The sequence below is a fragment of the Lolium rigidum genome, chromosome 6 (assembly GCF_022539505.1).
Source record: "Lolium rigidum isolate FL_2022 chromosome 6, APGP_CSIRO_Lrig_0.1, whole genome shotgun sequence".
Classification (NCBI taxonomy): Eukaryota; Viridiplantae; Streptophyta; class Magnoliopsida; order Poales; family Poaceae; genus Lolium; species Lolium rigidum.
The window spans coordinates 50452257-50469359 of record NC_061513.1 but is presented as its reverse complement, the minus strand read 5'-3'; the positions used below and the strand labels follow the sequence as shown (position 1 = coordinate 50469359).

At 42.9% G+C, this 17103-nt stretch overlaps 1 protein-coding gene and 1 pseudogene across 1 annotated transcript; both read right to left on the bottom strand.

Moving 5' to 3' along the window:
- Positions 1 to 228: 228 nt before the first annotated feature.
- Positions 229 to 1238, bottom strand: LOC124660012 (probable methyltransferase At1g27930). Its single transcript, XM_047197811.1, has one exon. The coding sequence runs from the start codon at positions 1236 to 1238 to the stop codon at positions 366 to 368; it is 873 nt and encodes a 290-aa protein (XP_047053767.1). The 3' UTR covers positions 229 to 365.
- Positions 1239 to 7343: 6105 nt separating this feature from the next.
- LOC124665711 lies at positions 7344 to 11473 on the bottom strand (annotated as a pseudogene).
- Positions 11474 to 17103: the final 5630 nt, after the last annotated feature.

The following is a 17103-nucleotide window of genomic DNA, read 5'->3' as shown; positions in this document are numbered from 1 at the left end:
TAGACTAATCAGAGACCTAATAGACTTCAATGCCATGGAGATTTGAGCCCACAGTCAGGTCCACTGCTTGCGATAGAGATCCAAGAAGGTTAACGTTCAATCCAGCTAAACTATGCAATTTTCCTTAAAAAAAAGCTAAATTATGCAAGTAAATTACATTGCGGCAGTGCCACGAGCCCACGAGAGAGATGTCCCCCCCATTCATTGACCTCACGATCTGAGCCCACGTGTTGTGTAGATCAATCAGTGATTATATTCCTCTAGGCTCCACGTCTGTCCCATGCCTGTTTAAGCCTGAACTTTCCATGTACGGACTAAAAAATAAATAAAAATAAAAATCTCGAGCCTTCCGCTGTTCGTAGGAGTCAGCAAAACGGCCTCGTGCCATCGCCAGCCGTCGTCGTGTTCTCCCGCCGCGACATCGGCGGGATGCTGAAATGCCATAGCCGGCCGGCCGCTTCCACTTTGAACCTATCGCAGAGGAACTCCTCGGCGTAAGCCTTCTCCACCTTGCGGTCCACGTCGTGCAGGAACACATCGGTGTCCCCCTCGCCGCGCCTGGCCCGCGCCATCGCCGTCGCCGTCCATATCGCCGCCATCCTCCCCGGGGCCGACGCGAAGTACCCCTTGGGGGCGTCCAGCATGATCATGTCCCACTCGCTCTCGTACACCTCCGCCGGCAGGTCGTGCAGGGCCAGCGGGCACGCCGCGTTGCCCCGGACGGCGGGCTCGGCGCCGGCGCCGGGGACGCACGAGGGGGACCGCCGGTAGGATTCGAGGAGGTGGTCGGCCTGGTCGAGCCGCGTGCGGTAGCTGACGAGGTGGGCCCGCAGGAACGGCGACCGCGAGCGCACCACGCGGTACCACTTGGGGTCCTCCTCCAGGAACACGGTGACGCCGCCGGGGTTGAGCGCGTGCCAGAGCGGCGAGTCGTGGCCGAGGCCGAACACCAGCACCCGCGCCGGCGCTCGGCGGCGGAGCACGGCGAGGGAGAGAGCGATCTCGGCGCGCGACTGCTGCGGCACCGTCGGCGTGGTGGCGTAGTAGACGGCGGCGTCGGCGAGCGCGGCGAGGCCGGTCGGCTCGTAGCCGGATCCCGAGGGGGCTGTGACGGCGGGCAGGCATGGGAGCAAAGGAAGCAGCGGCAGCGGCGATCTGAGGACGGTGGAGACGAGCAGCGTCGTGGCCACGAGCAGCGCGGCGGCGACGGCGGCTCCCAGGCGTCTCGGGGGCTTCATTGCCGGGGTGGGTCGGCCGGAACTTGGTTTACCGGGAATGAGCTCGACGCGCGCAGTGCCTGTAGAGCTGATGGGGATTGGTTATAGGCTTCCTTGGTTAGATTGTTTCTCCTTTTGGGACCTGCGTTCTTCTCTTTACTCTTGGCGTGTCCTTTCGTGACAAATGTAAAAAATCGCCAAACTTTAGGCAGTTGGTCGTACGTGATCTTTAAAAGTCGCAACTCCATTCCTCAGGACACTTTGACAATCAGATGCACAAACTTAATGGAAGATAGAATTTGTGTTGAGATGTCTCGTAATTTCCACCATGCTGAACCTCTTCAACTATAATTTCCAGCAGACATTTTTAGAACAATGTCAACTAGGCATTGTGTAGGCGTGTTCGTGGGACTTTTTTTTTTTTCAATTAGTATCATATATATTTATAGTACTCTCTCCGTCACAAAAGAAAATTTCAGTTCTATCATGATATCATGTATCTAGACATGCTTTAGTGTGTATATACATGCAAATTCAAACAAAGTTGAGATGTCTTTTTTTGGATGAAGTGAGTAACAAATAGAACATGGTATACACCATTTGACTTCAACAATTACAAAACAAAGTCTAAAAGAAATGACCAAATGTTGAAGGTCTTCAAACTCTTTCTTCTTCCATGACACAATCTTATACTTTTGTAAAATAGCCAAAGGTAGACACCAAACTATAGATCCATAAATATCAACGATGGTTCTCCCATAATTTTAAGTTGAACGGCAATACTAAGGCTACGTGCACATGCACAACTATTAAAGTAGTCGATCAACATCGGTAAGAGAGCCAACAACAATATGCCACAAATAAATAACCGAACAGTTTGGTTGACGTCGCTGAAGAACGGAGAGTACAAATCACCATTGTCAATGACGTAGCTACAAGGTTTGTAGTAGCGAAAACAAAAGTTCTACCGCAAGAACAGGCAAAAACCAAAATCCAATCGATTAGATGAGAGCAACGAGATATATTAGAGTCTTACTCTCGAAGACCGAAAACGTTAACAATATCATATCTTGTGGATGATGTAGTCATTACTTGCCGATCTCAAGATAGCGGTAAAGACCCTTCCGACACTGCAAGCGGGCAACACCTCCGTACTCGGGCACACCTACGATGTTAATTATGATGCCCTCTCCCCGTTCCAGCGGGCAGTAGAAGTAATAGATCCTCCAAGAATCCTATCAGAACGACTACGTGGTGGTGGAGAAGAACTTATGCAGGGCTTCACCTAAGCGCATGCAGAAGGAGAGGAAGGAGGAGAGGGTGGCGGCTAGGGCCGAGGGAGAGGTATGGCCATCGCTCCTGCCCCTCCCCTCTATTTATAGAGGAAGGGTCGGCTAGGGTTGGCCTAGGCGCCTCCTAGTGTCGGCGCATGGGGGGACTAGCCTCCCAAGTCAGCCCCCTACAATTTAGGGATTTGATCTTATGGTTGGGGGATGGCCACCTAGGCCTTGAGGCTCGTGTGCCTAGCCCATTAGGGCTGGGTTGCACCCCCTCGGCTCTCATGGCCCCTCCCGAGTCAGTGGCCCCTGGTAGCACCTCTGAAACCTTCTACAAATCCTTCGGTCAAACATAGGAAAGTTCCCAAACTTCTCCGAAACCTAAAAATTGACTTGCCTTATATGAATCTTATTCCTCTGACTCTTTCGAACCTCCTCTAATGTCCTTGATCCAACCCGAGACTCCGAACAACATTCAATCTCAATCTCCAACTCATATTCTCGTATCTATCCTTAGCATCAACGAACTTTAAGTGTGTCACCCTGCCGTTCGTGACTGATATAGACATAATCAAGACACCTCTTTGATCAATAACCGACAACGAGATGTGGAGATCCATAATGGCTCCTACATATTCAACGATGACCTTGTGATGAAATGAACCATACACATTGTGACCTATTCCCTTGTCTCGTGATACTTTACTTATCCAAGATTCGATCGTTGGTATCACTCGTACCTAGTTCAATCTTGCTACCGATAAGTACTGTTTACTTGCTTCTTGATATATCATCCACTGGGACCTAGTCACGTGCTTGCAAGCTTATTGGATGCGATCTCACAGAGAGGCCCCAGAGTATATCTCTCTGTCATTTGGATGGACAAATCCCATGATCCATGATCCTCAAATATCACTTTCAGAATACCTAGTGCCACTTTTATAATCACCTTGTTATGGTGTGAAGTTTGATGTCATCAAAGCATTCCTCTGGTGTTAGTGATTGACATGATCTTATGGTTTAAGGATTAAGTTACTATGCATTTGAGAGCTACAACAATACGAACTTAATGACTTGATCGTATTGTTATGATTACACCCAAGTCCATCATATCATTCTCCTAATGACATGATCCCGTTATTAACAATATCCAACATTAATGATCAGGAAACCTTGATCATCATTTAATCAACGAGCTATTTATATGAGAGGCTTACTAGGGACTCCGGCTTGTTTATAAAGCACACATCTAGTAATGTTTCCGGTTAATACAAATATAACATGAGAAATAAATCTTTATCATAAATACAAAGATATAACAGTAAATACTTATTATTGCCTCTCACGCATATCTCCAACAGTCTTCCATTTGCACTAGAGTCAATAATCTAGATTATATTGTGATGAATCTAACACACATGGATCTCTTATGCTGCTCATGCTTTGTCCTTGGGGAGGTTTAATCAACAGATCCGCCACATTCAGATTTGTGGGCACTTTGCAAATCTTTACGTTCCCTTCTTAGATATATGATACCTTCGATCCGGATTACGGATTGTAGTATGATAAGTTTTTTCCCTGGAAGACCTAGGTTTAATCGAACCTTGGGAAACACTACTAAAATGGTGTAAAGGAAACGTCTACAAGACTTGCTAGTGTATTTTATCTTCAGTTTATCGGACCTATCTAGTTTATTTTTAAGGGGGTTATGTTCAATGATGAAAATATGTCAGGGTTAAGGTTTCTCCTGCAGCTATGCATACATATATAATTGAAGCACATATGTGTAACAAATAAAATAAAGATAAGAGATTTGTGAGTGGCACACCGTAAATACTCTTGCCCCTAAAGCCACATGTGACAAGAGCCTCTTGGCCCAACCATTATCCTTACAGCCGCAAGCAACAATAGTTATTAAGTAAATGAATAAAGACCAAAGCCTTAAGCTAGATGATTGTGCCATGATCCCGACTGAACCGCTAAACATGTAATGTTACTTTCCTCTTTCTGTCACTGAGGTTTCGCGGTAGCCGCCGTTCTCCACTCATACCACCTATCCCCTTGATCTAATTGAATGATATGGGTACCTGTAGATCACCGAGACAAGGCAAAGAGACAAGGATACAAGATTGCAAAACTCCTATTCAATCCTTACACATATAATAAGATTAGATGCACATAAACGCTGCGAGGATTCACCCCAACCCGCAGTCCGTGAGGACTAGTCACACATAATATTAAGTCAAATATAAAGATAGAAATCATTGTGCAAAATACTTAGATTGAAATCACAATATTCTTACAATGGTCGCCAATTCTCAAGGAGATCTCTATTACAATGGTGATGACTATGGCTATGGAGGAGATTGAAGATGGAATGGATGAACTATGGTGGTGGATCTTTTTCGGTGTGGTGCAGATGAATCTGATGGATGGCGGCTCTGTTTGGTGACAAATGGCTCTCTGTTTGGCGTCGGTCCCTTCACGAAACTTATAGGGTTTGACCTCGGGAATGCTGCAGAACACGGTACGGGCGGGGCTTGCCCGTACCATTTCCCGTTAAAGCCCCTAGAACCGCCTTTTCGAACGTAGTCAACTTTGCCATGCTCCTGACTCGATTTTCTCCAGTAATTGCAGGTCCATTTGTCATTATGATGCGATTTCTTGCACAACATCCAAAAATAGAAGAGATTGCACATGTTTGCATTAATTAGTCATTAGTGCAAGTTGAGAGGTAAACCTAATCAATTTCTTGACTTAGCTAAGGTTTAAACGCGAGAAAACGTGGCGTATTTCACAACCATTAATATACATGAATAGAATCAAAGTAGTGCTCGATATGCTGGAAATCTTAGTGAGACCTTGGCTCCTTGTCATTATCTATGGCACAAGTGTTGTCGCAACAGCTGACCATCAAGCCCAATGCGCTAGGAACCACACCAAGTTCGGTAATGAATCCCTTCATCCAACCCGCTTCCTATGCAGCTCCTGAAGTAGCCATGTATTTTGATTCAGTTGAAGATATCGCCACTACGCTATGCTTGAAACTCCTCCACTGATGCACCATTCAAATGAATTTGTATCCAGGTTGTGAATTCGAGTCACGCGGATCAATGTCAAAGCTAGCATCGATGTAACATTTTACGACGAGCTCTTCGTAATCTCCGTAAGTGAGAAACACACCCTTAGTCCTTTTCAAGTACTTCAGGTTATTTTTGTTATCTAGTGTTCTATTTGAGGACCACTTTGGTACATGCTGGTCAAACTAAGAGCGCGTGCCACATCCGGTCGTATACACAACATGACATACATAATAGAGCCTATGGTTGAGGCACATGGGATGCTGTTCATCCTTTCTCTTTCTTCCATTATAGCCGGAACTTGAGTTTTACTCAAGATATTACCTGACAATATGGGTAAGAACCCTTTCTTAGTTTTATCCATTCTAAATTTCTTCAGAATTTTGTCAAGGTATGTAATCTGTGAAAGCCTATTTGACGTCTTGATCTATCTCTATAAATCTTGATGCCTAAAATATATGCTGCTTCGCATTTAGGACGAATCACGACAGAATTGTAACACAATTGCAAATCCCATCTAGGACGAATCATGACACAAATTCAACATTCAAACACATTTTTTCTTAGGTGCAACCTCACTTGCAATTCAAAAAAAAAACATTTACATCCTCATTTTCAACTAAAAAAAACTTGCAATTCGAAAATCTCCTAAGTAACCCACTTGTAACTCAAAATTTCAGCTGCAACTCATTTGCAACTCCCGCAGAGTGTAACATAAATCATGATGCAATCCAACGGTTCGGACGTAGCTAGCCCCGCGCCCAACAACACACCACGCAGAAGAAAAGTAGCCGCTATGCCCACAATAGAGGTAAAAATGGTCACATGGAAAATTCTTGTAACTGCATCGCGAAAAGAATCGAGGAAAAAAGTCAATAAAAACAACACAAAAAGGCCTACCCAATTCACAGACCCATACGGCCGCTTAACATAAACCGCGCCAACAACAACAAACACAAGAGTTTAAACGTCCATAAACGCAAAGACACCACACACAAAGCTCACGTGGTGCCAACAACAATGGGAAGATGAATCTGGATCGGACGGCTAATGCATCGACTGAGCGTGAGAATTAGCAATTCCGTTATTTGTATGTGCGGTATGGTATGTACAGAGCTTGTTCATGATCAAGGGTTGACGGTTGAAAATCTATATGATGACATCTCCTACTTCATCACACGGGGGAATTAATTAAGAATAATAAACATAGGATTCTAAAGACCTGCATACAGAAGCCATTGCCGTTGCTTCAGGCAATTCAGATATGCACATGGAGGTTCTAATTTTTTTTTTTTTTTGAGTTTACATCGAGCTTCTAATATTCAGCATCTGACATAATCAAGTCTAAGAATAAATCTCATGTGAGCAACTTGGCCGCTTCCTTCCATGATCTTAGCTAACCGGATGGAGGCAAATACTTCAGATGGCGCAGCAGCGAGTTCATGCTTAACCGTGACGCAAACTGTTTAGGATTGTTCTTCTCTGCACCTGTTTCATCTTTGCATTTGCAACAGTAGTTCTGCTTCGCATCAGCTGTACTGAATTCTGCCTTTAACTTGAGCGAGTAACTTCGCATGCTGCCACCTTTGGGTGACATCTTTGTGATGAATCTCAAACTGAAAAGTTGCAGTGTTTGCATCATTGCACGTAATGTGAAATGACAGTCTTAACATACAGTCCGCAATGCTGCATCACAGAAAGCAAATCAATGCAACTCTGCAAATATCCTAAGGAAACATTCGACAGTCTCCATATATACTTTTGAGAGATTATCGAAAGAGTTTATAGAATTATACCATGGCACAGTCTATAGTACAGACATTTTTATCAAAAGTGGAGTTACTACAGTTAGATCCTTCCACCAAAGGATCAAGTTAGAACACTATAGCCCTACGAGAGGTGCTATGTGGGAACACACCAAGAACACCATCCTTTCCTCCTCGCAAAACGACATGGTCAACAGAAGGGGCAGCCGCCGGATCATGCAAAGAGACATCCATCCATCAACGGGTAGTCTATTGTTTCGCCGGCGAACTGGTCCTGATCATCGTACCAGTTACTCTGTAGTCCGGACAGTATCATCGCATCATTGTAGTGAAACAAATCGATGCCACCTAGCCCTATATTCTCAAAGGAGACACCTTGAAGTGGATAGAGGGAAGATCCTCGGTCAGAGAAGAAAATTCCGCGCCACATATGATACTTGGTTCTTGAGAACGAACCAAAGCGCCTTGGTTGATTGTCTGATCAAAGTTAGTGCTAGGCAAACCTTCCACACTGGAGAACTTCCGGTCAGCATCAGCTGATGTCACAACACTGTCACTGAGCTGAGCAGAAACCGAGTCAACTGTACATGTCAATGCCGGGGATAAGGACTTGAGGCAGTCAAGAAGGCCTGGCTTCACATCTGAAAAGTGTCTGGTATCCAACTCCATACTGCAACTCATCGAGATTAGCGGTGGTGGTGTAAACAGATGACCAGGAGCAATGGGGTGCTCCAAATCTGGCTTTGGCAGGCATGCATAGTCCCCTAACAAGTCACAGCGTGCACGGTTATGCTTTGGGTATTGCATGAACTGCTTGGATGGCACGCCTCCATTCCAGGCCGGGCATCCCAGGTTCATGGTTTCTGATGGCTTCCTGTCCTGATTCACTGGCAAACCTTTGAAAGACAGCACTCCGCCTAACGGTGAAGCACCAACGACACTCTGAGACTCGGCAACAGAACTTGCAGAATTTATGCATTTATGTGACACCGGTAAGGGGACCGTGCGCTTGGTGTCTTCTAGCTGAGAATCTAACACACTGTTCTGACCTTGTATCTTCTGGGAAGCATGTGGATATCCACTGGAGATATTGCTTGGTTGTTCTTGGAAGGAGCTTCTGAGGTTAAGGTTCTCTGATGGCCCCTTATTGCTGAAATCTTGCCTAGCAGCTCCCAATATCCTTTCCTCGTTCTGCTTTTGCAGCCTACCCAAGTAGAGGCGATATTTCTGCATAGCAATGAATTTTCTTCACATGAATACCCGAACATCATTTTTTTACTTCAAAGGAATAAAATGGATTTAACTTGAATTTTTGAGTATTGGGTAAAATGAGATGATTCAAACTTCATGTGATTTTTTTCATGAATATTGAATACTTTGACATCTGAAGGTTTTAAAAAAGGTGACGATTCAGGTCAATATAGATTGCGAACAAGTTTATCACAGGATCAAGTTCAATAGTATAGCCAGCTGCTGGCTATAACCCATGTATCATGTTATCTATAGCTAACTTAGAGCTAACATGTACAATGGTGAGCTATAAAAATATGCTACTTTATCAATATATGATCCACCTTTCACTCTCACAAAGTGACTAGGGGCATGTGCTAGAGCTAGCTCTTGCATTAGAGCCCACTCCTCTTCTCTCTTCACCTCTCTCTCCTCCAACTAGGCAAAAATATATTATTCTAATCCTTATAGTCAGCTGACTAGGTCATATTGTACTTGCTCTTAGAATACGTCCAGACAGTATCTCCACCAGTAATCACGCTTTTCCATGATCCATGAACATGGGTAAGGCAAAGGAGTACGCCATGTCGGGAACTCACTGGTGACATCCCTCTTTCTATCATTTACTGTACCAAGAATCTTCTTTTACTTACTTCTAGGGGAAACTCTGACAAAGGTGATCTTATTTTATTTAGTAAAGATGATCCTTATTGCACAAGAAACTACCTGACCCAGATTATAATTTCGAATTTTCTGCTCTTCATATGCCTGATTTGTGAGTTTCAGAAAACAGGCCGCAGACTGTTGCACAAATTTGTGATGACACACCAGGTACAGTGAGTAGGAGAAAAGTCATGGTGCAATAATCTGAATTTAGTGCGTCCTGTAAGCAAACTTTCTTACTTAAATGAAAAAAACTAACTTAACACTCTCTTTAAGAGCTCGGTATCTTTCTCAAGGAAATAGAACATAGAAAATTTACCATTTGAACATCATGTCATACCTGAAGATGGCTAGCAACATTCTCCCTGGTCAAGCCAGGCACGTTCATCAGGTCCAGTATCTTCTTCGGTCCAACTTCTGCAAGATAGCAATATTTGTCCTTTGTGAGGATCATGAAATTTTTATAAATTAATAGAAATGTCGTTACAAATGTGAGAGAGAACTCACTGTCAAATCCAATTTGGTTCACGGCATTTACGAACTTCTGATGTAGATCAACGGACCAAACTACTCTAGCTTTTTTAGCAGCAGCACCATCACTGTCCTGATCTGCGTGGTCCTTGTCCACATCTTTCCTCTTCCTCGTGGTATCGGAATCAACTGTCATAAATAGTCCCTTCTCATCAAATCCCTCGAAACCATATCTGAGCATTTGGAGATCATCACAGCTATCATGGTCTTCGATCTCTTTAACCTCATGCATTTTTTTCCTATATACGTGTTGCCAAATGTTCCGGAGTTCCTTCATCCGAACGGGCTTAAGGAGGTAATCGCAAGCACCATGCTGGACACCTTTCATCACCCTACTTGTCTCTCCATCAATGGACATCACTGTGAAAACAGAATGGGGCAGTTTGGTATTGTTGAGTAGATATTCAAACTGAATAGAAGATTTCATTTCTTCATTAAAATTTGCAGAGAGACAGGTTTGGTGTTGAGTACTAACTTATAACAGGCAGATCCATCTCAAGCCCAATGTGTTCGAGAAGCTTAAAACCATCCATGTCTGGCATGTTGACATCACTAATTACAATGTCGAACTTGTTTCTCCTCTCCCGAAGGATGTCAAGAGCAACTCTAGCAAGGCCGCATGTGGTAACTGCAGGTAGATAACTAGTTTAGTCTAACTTGTATACAGAGAACTCGTGATTATTCTTCGCAAAAAAATAAATCATGACTACTCATAAATATGGATGCATACCAAAAACAATTGTGCCCGTGAACACACAAAACACAGATAGAGCTGAGAGTAATAGATTGGCAGTTTAGTTGGTACAAAAACAGTAACAACTCAATAGTGATAATTGGCAATAGGTCTACCAAAAGGACTGGCAAGTATGTTAAATTTGAATCCACATAGCCCTTAAAGGCCCAGTCACCGGTGCCACGGAAATATAGCACCTGAGAATGGTCTACAAGACTGCAAAGAATATATGGTAGGAACTAATCAAACTATGTGTGGTGAATTTTAATGTCTGGCTACTACTTGTAACTTACACAGGAGTTGCTTCAGAAGTGAATTGGGCAGTTACCCCAAACGAAAAAGTAATTGTGCAGCAGTTAAACAAACTGCTCTGTGGAGAAGCAACCCCATCCATCTAGTACATAATTGAGCAATCATCACTAGAAAAATGCATATGTTGTCCATTATAGGAAATTTTATCCAAAAAGAGCTAATGGACCAGGCATCTTTTGCTCCCTCTCACAATTGACACCAAACAGTTACATACACAAGCAAAACAAAAACAGGAGTCCATAAAAAGCAGGCAAGTTGCTGGCATGATAACAAATTCTATAAAAAAGAAGAAGTTCCCAAACACCCTAAGTTCGATTCGATCGACAAGGTCTGAAAACCCAATTTTAATCAGTAAGAACGGACAAGAGAAGACTACTTTAATCCAGGCCATACATGCATACCACGATTAGTAGCGAGCTTTCCCAAATCCTTTTCACTGGGTAATTTAAACAAACAGTAAACATGTAGTCGACGGACGCACACACCCACAACAGACACACAGCGTATCGATCAAGCTGGAGGAAGGAACGAAAGAGGAAAGGCAAAGATTCCAACCTTCGTAGGAACACTTCCTGAGCATCTTCTCGAGTATCTTCAGCCAGGTTGGGTCGTCGTCGACGACGAGGACGCGCAGCCCGTATGGGAAGGCGGAGGCGTCGGCCATCGTCGCCGGCCGTGCCGCCCTCAGCCGCCTCCTCGCTCTGTGTCGCCCTCTGGCTCGCTCGCTCTTGGTGCGCGCCGCGCCGGTGGTGTCTCAGTGGAGTGGGAGGGAGCAGCTAGGCGGTTAAAAAGGGTGGGAAGTGGAGGGGGAGGAGGACGGGGCCGATTAATATTGGCGCGCGCCCTGTCTGCTGCTTAACTAACTTTATTCCGACTACGGCTTTTTATTTTTTTCTGCTTTGGAATAAGAAGCGAAGTGAGCCGTGGCTGATCAAGTGGGATGTGAGGCGTGTTGCTTTTCGGAAGTTTTGCTTGTTCTCTTTGGTTGGAAATTGTTATTATTGGCTAAACCTAGGCTTTGTTAAACCGATCTTCCAATTAGCGACAAGGAGCTAAATTTTCTGAACAATGAGGTCTTTAGCTAGTGGGTAATGGTTTAATATGCTAAGGCCAAGAGTGGATTTTGCTATGTTACCAATGCTTATTGGATATCATTGCCACCTACATTTGCGGATAACTATTCTTTTGAGCTCACTCTCCAAACTCGCAATGAAAAGACATGCGTGGAGAATTTGCAATCATTTTTAACTGACTACACCTATATTGCTCCCCGGTGGACTACACTCTCTTTAGATATAACGCATGTTCGTGCTTTAAGATTTGTAAGTCCTATGATCATTAGTTCTTTTTGTGTAAATTAAGATCAATATGGTATACATTGCACTATCACATAATCATTAATTCATTTTTTTTAAATACTAACATACATATAAGTCACTTTGCGCATGTAAACTATGAGGTGGTTCATCATGACAGCATGAGCTGATGGTACACAATTTGGGATTATGGCCCACCAGATGTAAACTGCACACAACATTAGATTCAACATCTTTCCTTGTTTGATAGTTGAACACATAGTTTTGGGTGTTTAGCTATTGGGTTTAGATATTTTCTAGGGCATAAAGCTTGAATTTCAACGTATATACAATGTATCTATGTTTGGTTTGTTGGTTTGTGCCCAGACTATACAAGTTCTGAAATTATATGTATCATAAAACTTACATGGCTAAGTCAACATAAATCCTAGCAACTAGTCTTGGTGTGTGAGAGAGGGGGATGTAGTGAGTGGCAGAGCTGGAACATGTAGCACCAGGGTGCCTATGGGTGCCACTTTAGATAAAATTCATCTTTTCAAGGGTGCACATGTGGTGAAAAATGCTTTTTATTACAAAGAAATTGATATTTACCCAATGTCATGTGCACCCCATGCATGCATGTGAATCCGCCTCTTTGTGCAGTGATCAGAAAACTAGTGAAAAATCACTTACATCAACTAGAGGCAGTGGATAGGCGATGATTGAAGTTAAACGAAAGTTTAAAGCTTTTAGCAAATTCTTGTGTATTTGTTGCCTACAACATACTACACGTGTAACTATGCAAAGGCAAGACTAAAAGTAGATTTGAAGAAGGTAAAAGCGACCGGGAAAGAGATCGCAAATATGAAGAGGTATCTCGAGGTTTGGATTGTTGACACTATCTTCGCTATCCTACACCCTCGTTAGAGAAGGAAAAGATACATAGTTCAAAGGACACAAAATCTTTGGTCACCAAGATCTACCTATTTCCATAAGCTAGGCCACCAAGTCCATTTACAACATTAAGAGATAGATCTTCACACGCAGTAGGCAGTCTACAGGCTTTACAAACTCTTGGATCCTTCATAACACACCACAAAGCTTTTTGAATGACCCTTTAGTCGGTTAGGTGGTGCACACCCTTCAAAAAATAAAAATAGCTGGATAACACTTTCATCTTATATACCTTGCAAATGAATGTACATTCTAGAAGCACCATGAATATCAAAGGATTTGTGTGGGGGAGTATGAGATAGGTGCAATGCTAGATATGAGGCTTTGAGCTCAGGCAAGGGTTTTATCATTTATATTTTTCCTCACTTTGCCATGAAAGGGTCTGGGTATATAGGAAAAGGTGAAAATACGGTATTTACGAGAAAAGGAAACCTCCCCGAAACTTTTTGAACTGTAAAAAAACTTAGTACTACGAGGCTAGTTTAAAATTTGAATAGTTGGTTGTGGAAAATCACTTTAATGGAGGCCTGAACTTTGGTGGTACTGGCTAGACGAGAGGACCTCTAAAAATGGATAGAACCTAGAAGTACTGGGAATGAGAGCTCATAAGTTCCGGACATCATAATGTCTACTGAAAGAACAAGGATGTCCTCTTGTCTAGCTTGGGGGGGGGGGGAGGGTGGTGGTGGTGGTGAATAAGGTTTAGAACTTCTCACATATTAGGTGCTTCAGCAAGTGCAGAATAAAACTAACGTTTAACTTATCAAGCGTAAAACCTATAAACTAGGGTTTACCTGTGTGTACCAATGACTTATGCTAATCAAGGCAATAAACAAGGTGATAGGAAGAGATACAACTTCAAGCTCGAAGGGTATCACAAAGTAAAGTGCATAAGTAAAGGAGCTCTGGTTGAGGATTAACCGAGGCACACGAAACAATGATGTATCCCAAAGTTCACACCTGTGTGGGTGCTACTCGTTGTTGGAGCGGTGTGCATGCACAAGGAACTCTAAATGCCACAATGGTGAACCGTATTCTCCTCGAGCCTTCTCACCGACATAGAAATGCTCGATCCACTATGGGACCCTTGAGGGTGGTCATCGAATCCGTACAATCTTGGGGCAAGATCCACAACCTAATTGGAGGCTCCCAAGTAATCTCCACGTAGGTCACAAGCTTGATACAAACTCAACAACAATTGGAGACCCCCAAGTAATTTATAGTAACACAACAACACCACAAAAGGACACAACGCCACAAAGGCCACACCGCTACAAAGGCCAACAAGCCATCTAGGGTTCCAAGACCCAAGAGGTACAAGCTCCGAGTACAAGCACCCGAGATAAATCACCCACAAACTATCACTTCACCGAAACTCCATAGAGAACTCAAACTGATGCACCTTATGCAATGTTAAGAACACAAGTGTTCAAATTCTTCACTCTCAAATCTACAAAAGCTTAAGGGGGAATAATGGTGGAAGAACAAGGAAGGAAATCCACAAAGACTCCAAGATCTAGATCTAGTAAGTTTCCCTCACTAACAGAAGATTTTGATTTGTGTATAGTACATCTAGATTTCCTCTCTCTTTCCGCTAAAAATATTCAAGAATTAAGGGAGGAATCAAAAGATAGGGCAAGATATTCAAGATCAACGATGGAGAAGAGAGAATAAGGAAGAGCCACATCCCATGGGGAAGAATGGGGCCTTCAATAGGTCCCCATGAAATCTGGTTGTTATGTGCAGATTCGCGCACGACTGTTACTACCACCCAGGTGAGCGATAATACCTCAACAACAGCTCCAGTGCTTGGGTACTGGATGGATGAGCAGCGGCAGTACCTCCTCCATAGAGACAACGGTACCACCGGTAGCCACACCGGTACTACCAATCAAGGCAAAATTGCACAAACGACACAAACTAGAAAAATAATATCTTGAGATAGGAAAATCAGATTGAGGCGAATCCAATTTTGTTGGAAAGAAGAAGACAAAAACTAACCAGAAAATTAATAATATTGAGAACAAGTGGGGAAGATTTTTGAATGAATTAATAGGTGGAACCACTGAAAACGAAGAACTGGGAAAAACTCTAAACTAAAAAACGCAACAAGTTCTTCATATGAAATATGTTTTTAATGAGCTCGATCTTGTTATGAGAATGTACACAAGATCTAAAACATCACATGGATAAGAACCAAAAACAAACAAGAAAGATGATGCAAATCATGCAAGGGTTTGATCTCTTTTCGAACGATACAATCAAGTTACTCATGAGCCCTCTTGATAGTACAACCAACAATCATATAAACCGGTATCCCAAATATACTATGAGACCAGTAAGAAAGAAACCCTATGAAAAAGAAACCATAAACTTGTGAATTCCTCTTGAGCTAGAGGATGAAGATCTTGACTGCTTCCTCCTCCTCCTCCTCCTCCTCAAAAAAGTTCAATTGCAAACTGCTAAGTTTTTGCTAGGAGGTTTCGACCAAATTTCACTCGAAAGTGCCGGACTTATACATTAGACTTCCAAGACGGGGGCAAATTGAAGGGTCGGATGTTCCAACAGTGTAGGCAGTACTGTTGGAAGCAGAGACATGTGAAAACATGTTTTCCTTCTAGCCTGTCAATATCACAGGGTCAGAAGTACGGGGAAAACTTTGTCGTGTGAGTCCGAAACAAAAGAAAACTTGCAGAGTGAAGATTTTCTAGTGGATATTAAGAGGAAGACTTTAGATTTTTTTGCAATGGCTTCTATTTCTCTTCTTTGTGAAGTACCCTTCTTGACAACACACCATATCTATTACTCAAAACATGAAAATGATAACTTCAGACGTCATATAGATTTTCTCACTTTATAATGGTCACCATTGATATGATCCAACTAACACTATGAACTATAAAACCTTAAACATACATTGCTTAGTTTTTTAATTGCCTTGTCGTGAATCGTCCAAAAATATTTTAGTTATCCTCGATGTACTTTCAACTAGACCACTATAGACTATCACCACCCCACCATCCATAGTCTACTATGGACCAGTAAACCAAGATTTACCCTCTTGCCCTCACTTTCCATCCCCTTCGAAGGTACCCTCCTTGTTTATGTACTCTAATTGTCCTCACTTGATTCAATGCAATAAATAGGTCCCCATGAAATCTGGTTGTTATGTGCAGATTCGCGCACGACTGTTATTACCGCCTAGGTGCGCGGTAATACCTCAACAACAACTCCTTCTGCTTGGGTACTAGATGGATGAGCAGCGGTAGTACCGGTGGCCACACCGGTACTACCAATCAAGGCAAAACTGCACAAACGACACAAACCAGAAAAACAATATATTGAGATAGGAAAATCAGATTGAGGCCGAATCTAATTTTGTTGGAAAGAAGAAGACAAAAACTACCCTGAAAAGTGGAAATATTGAGAACAAGTGGGGCAGATTTTTGAATGAATTAATAGGTGGAACCACTGAATACGAAGAACTGTGAAAACTCTAAACTAAAAAACGCAACAAGTTCTTCATATGAAATATGTTTTTAATAAGCTAGATCTTGTTATGAGAATGTACAAAAGATCTAAAACATCACATGGATAAGAACCAAGAACAAACAAGAAAGATGATGCAAATCATGCAAGGGTTTGATCTCTTTTCGAACGATACAATCAAGTTACTCATGAGCCCTCTTGATAGTACGACCAACAATCATATAAACCGGTATCCCAAATACACTATGAGACCAGTAAGAAAGAAACCCTATGAAAAACAAACAATTACCTTGTGCATTCCTATTGAGCTAGAGGATGAAGATCTTGACCGCGTCCTCCTCCTCCTCCTCAAAAAAGTTCAACTGCAAACTGCTAAGTTTCTGCTAGGAGGTTTCGACCAAATTTCACTCGAAAGTGCCGGACTTATACGTTAGACTTCCAAGACGGGGGAAAATTGAAGGGTCGGATGTTCCAACAGTGTAGGTAGTACCGTTGGAAGCAGATACATGTGAAAACATGTTTTCCTTCTAGCCTGTCAACATCACAGGGTCAGAAG

Coding starts and splice junctions, on each gene's coding strand:
- LOC124660012 (XM_047197811.1), bottom strand. CDS start 1,238: ATGAAGCCCCCGAGACGCCTGGGAGCCGCCGTCGCCGCCGCGCTGCTC.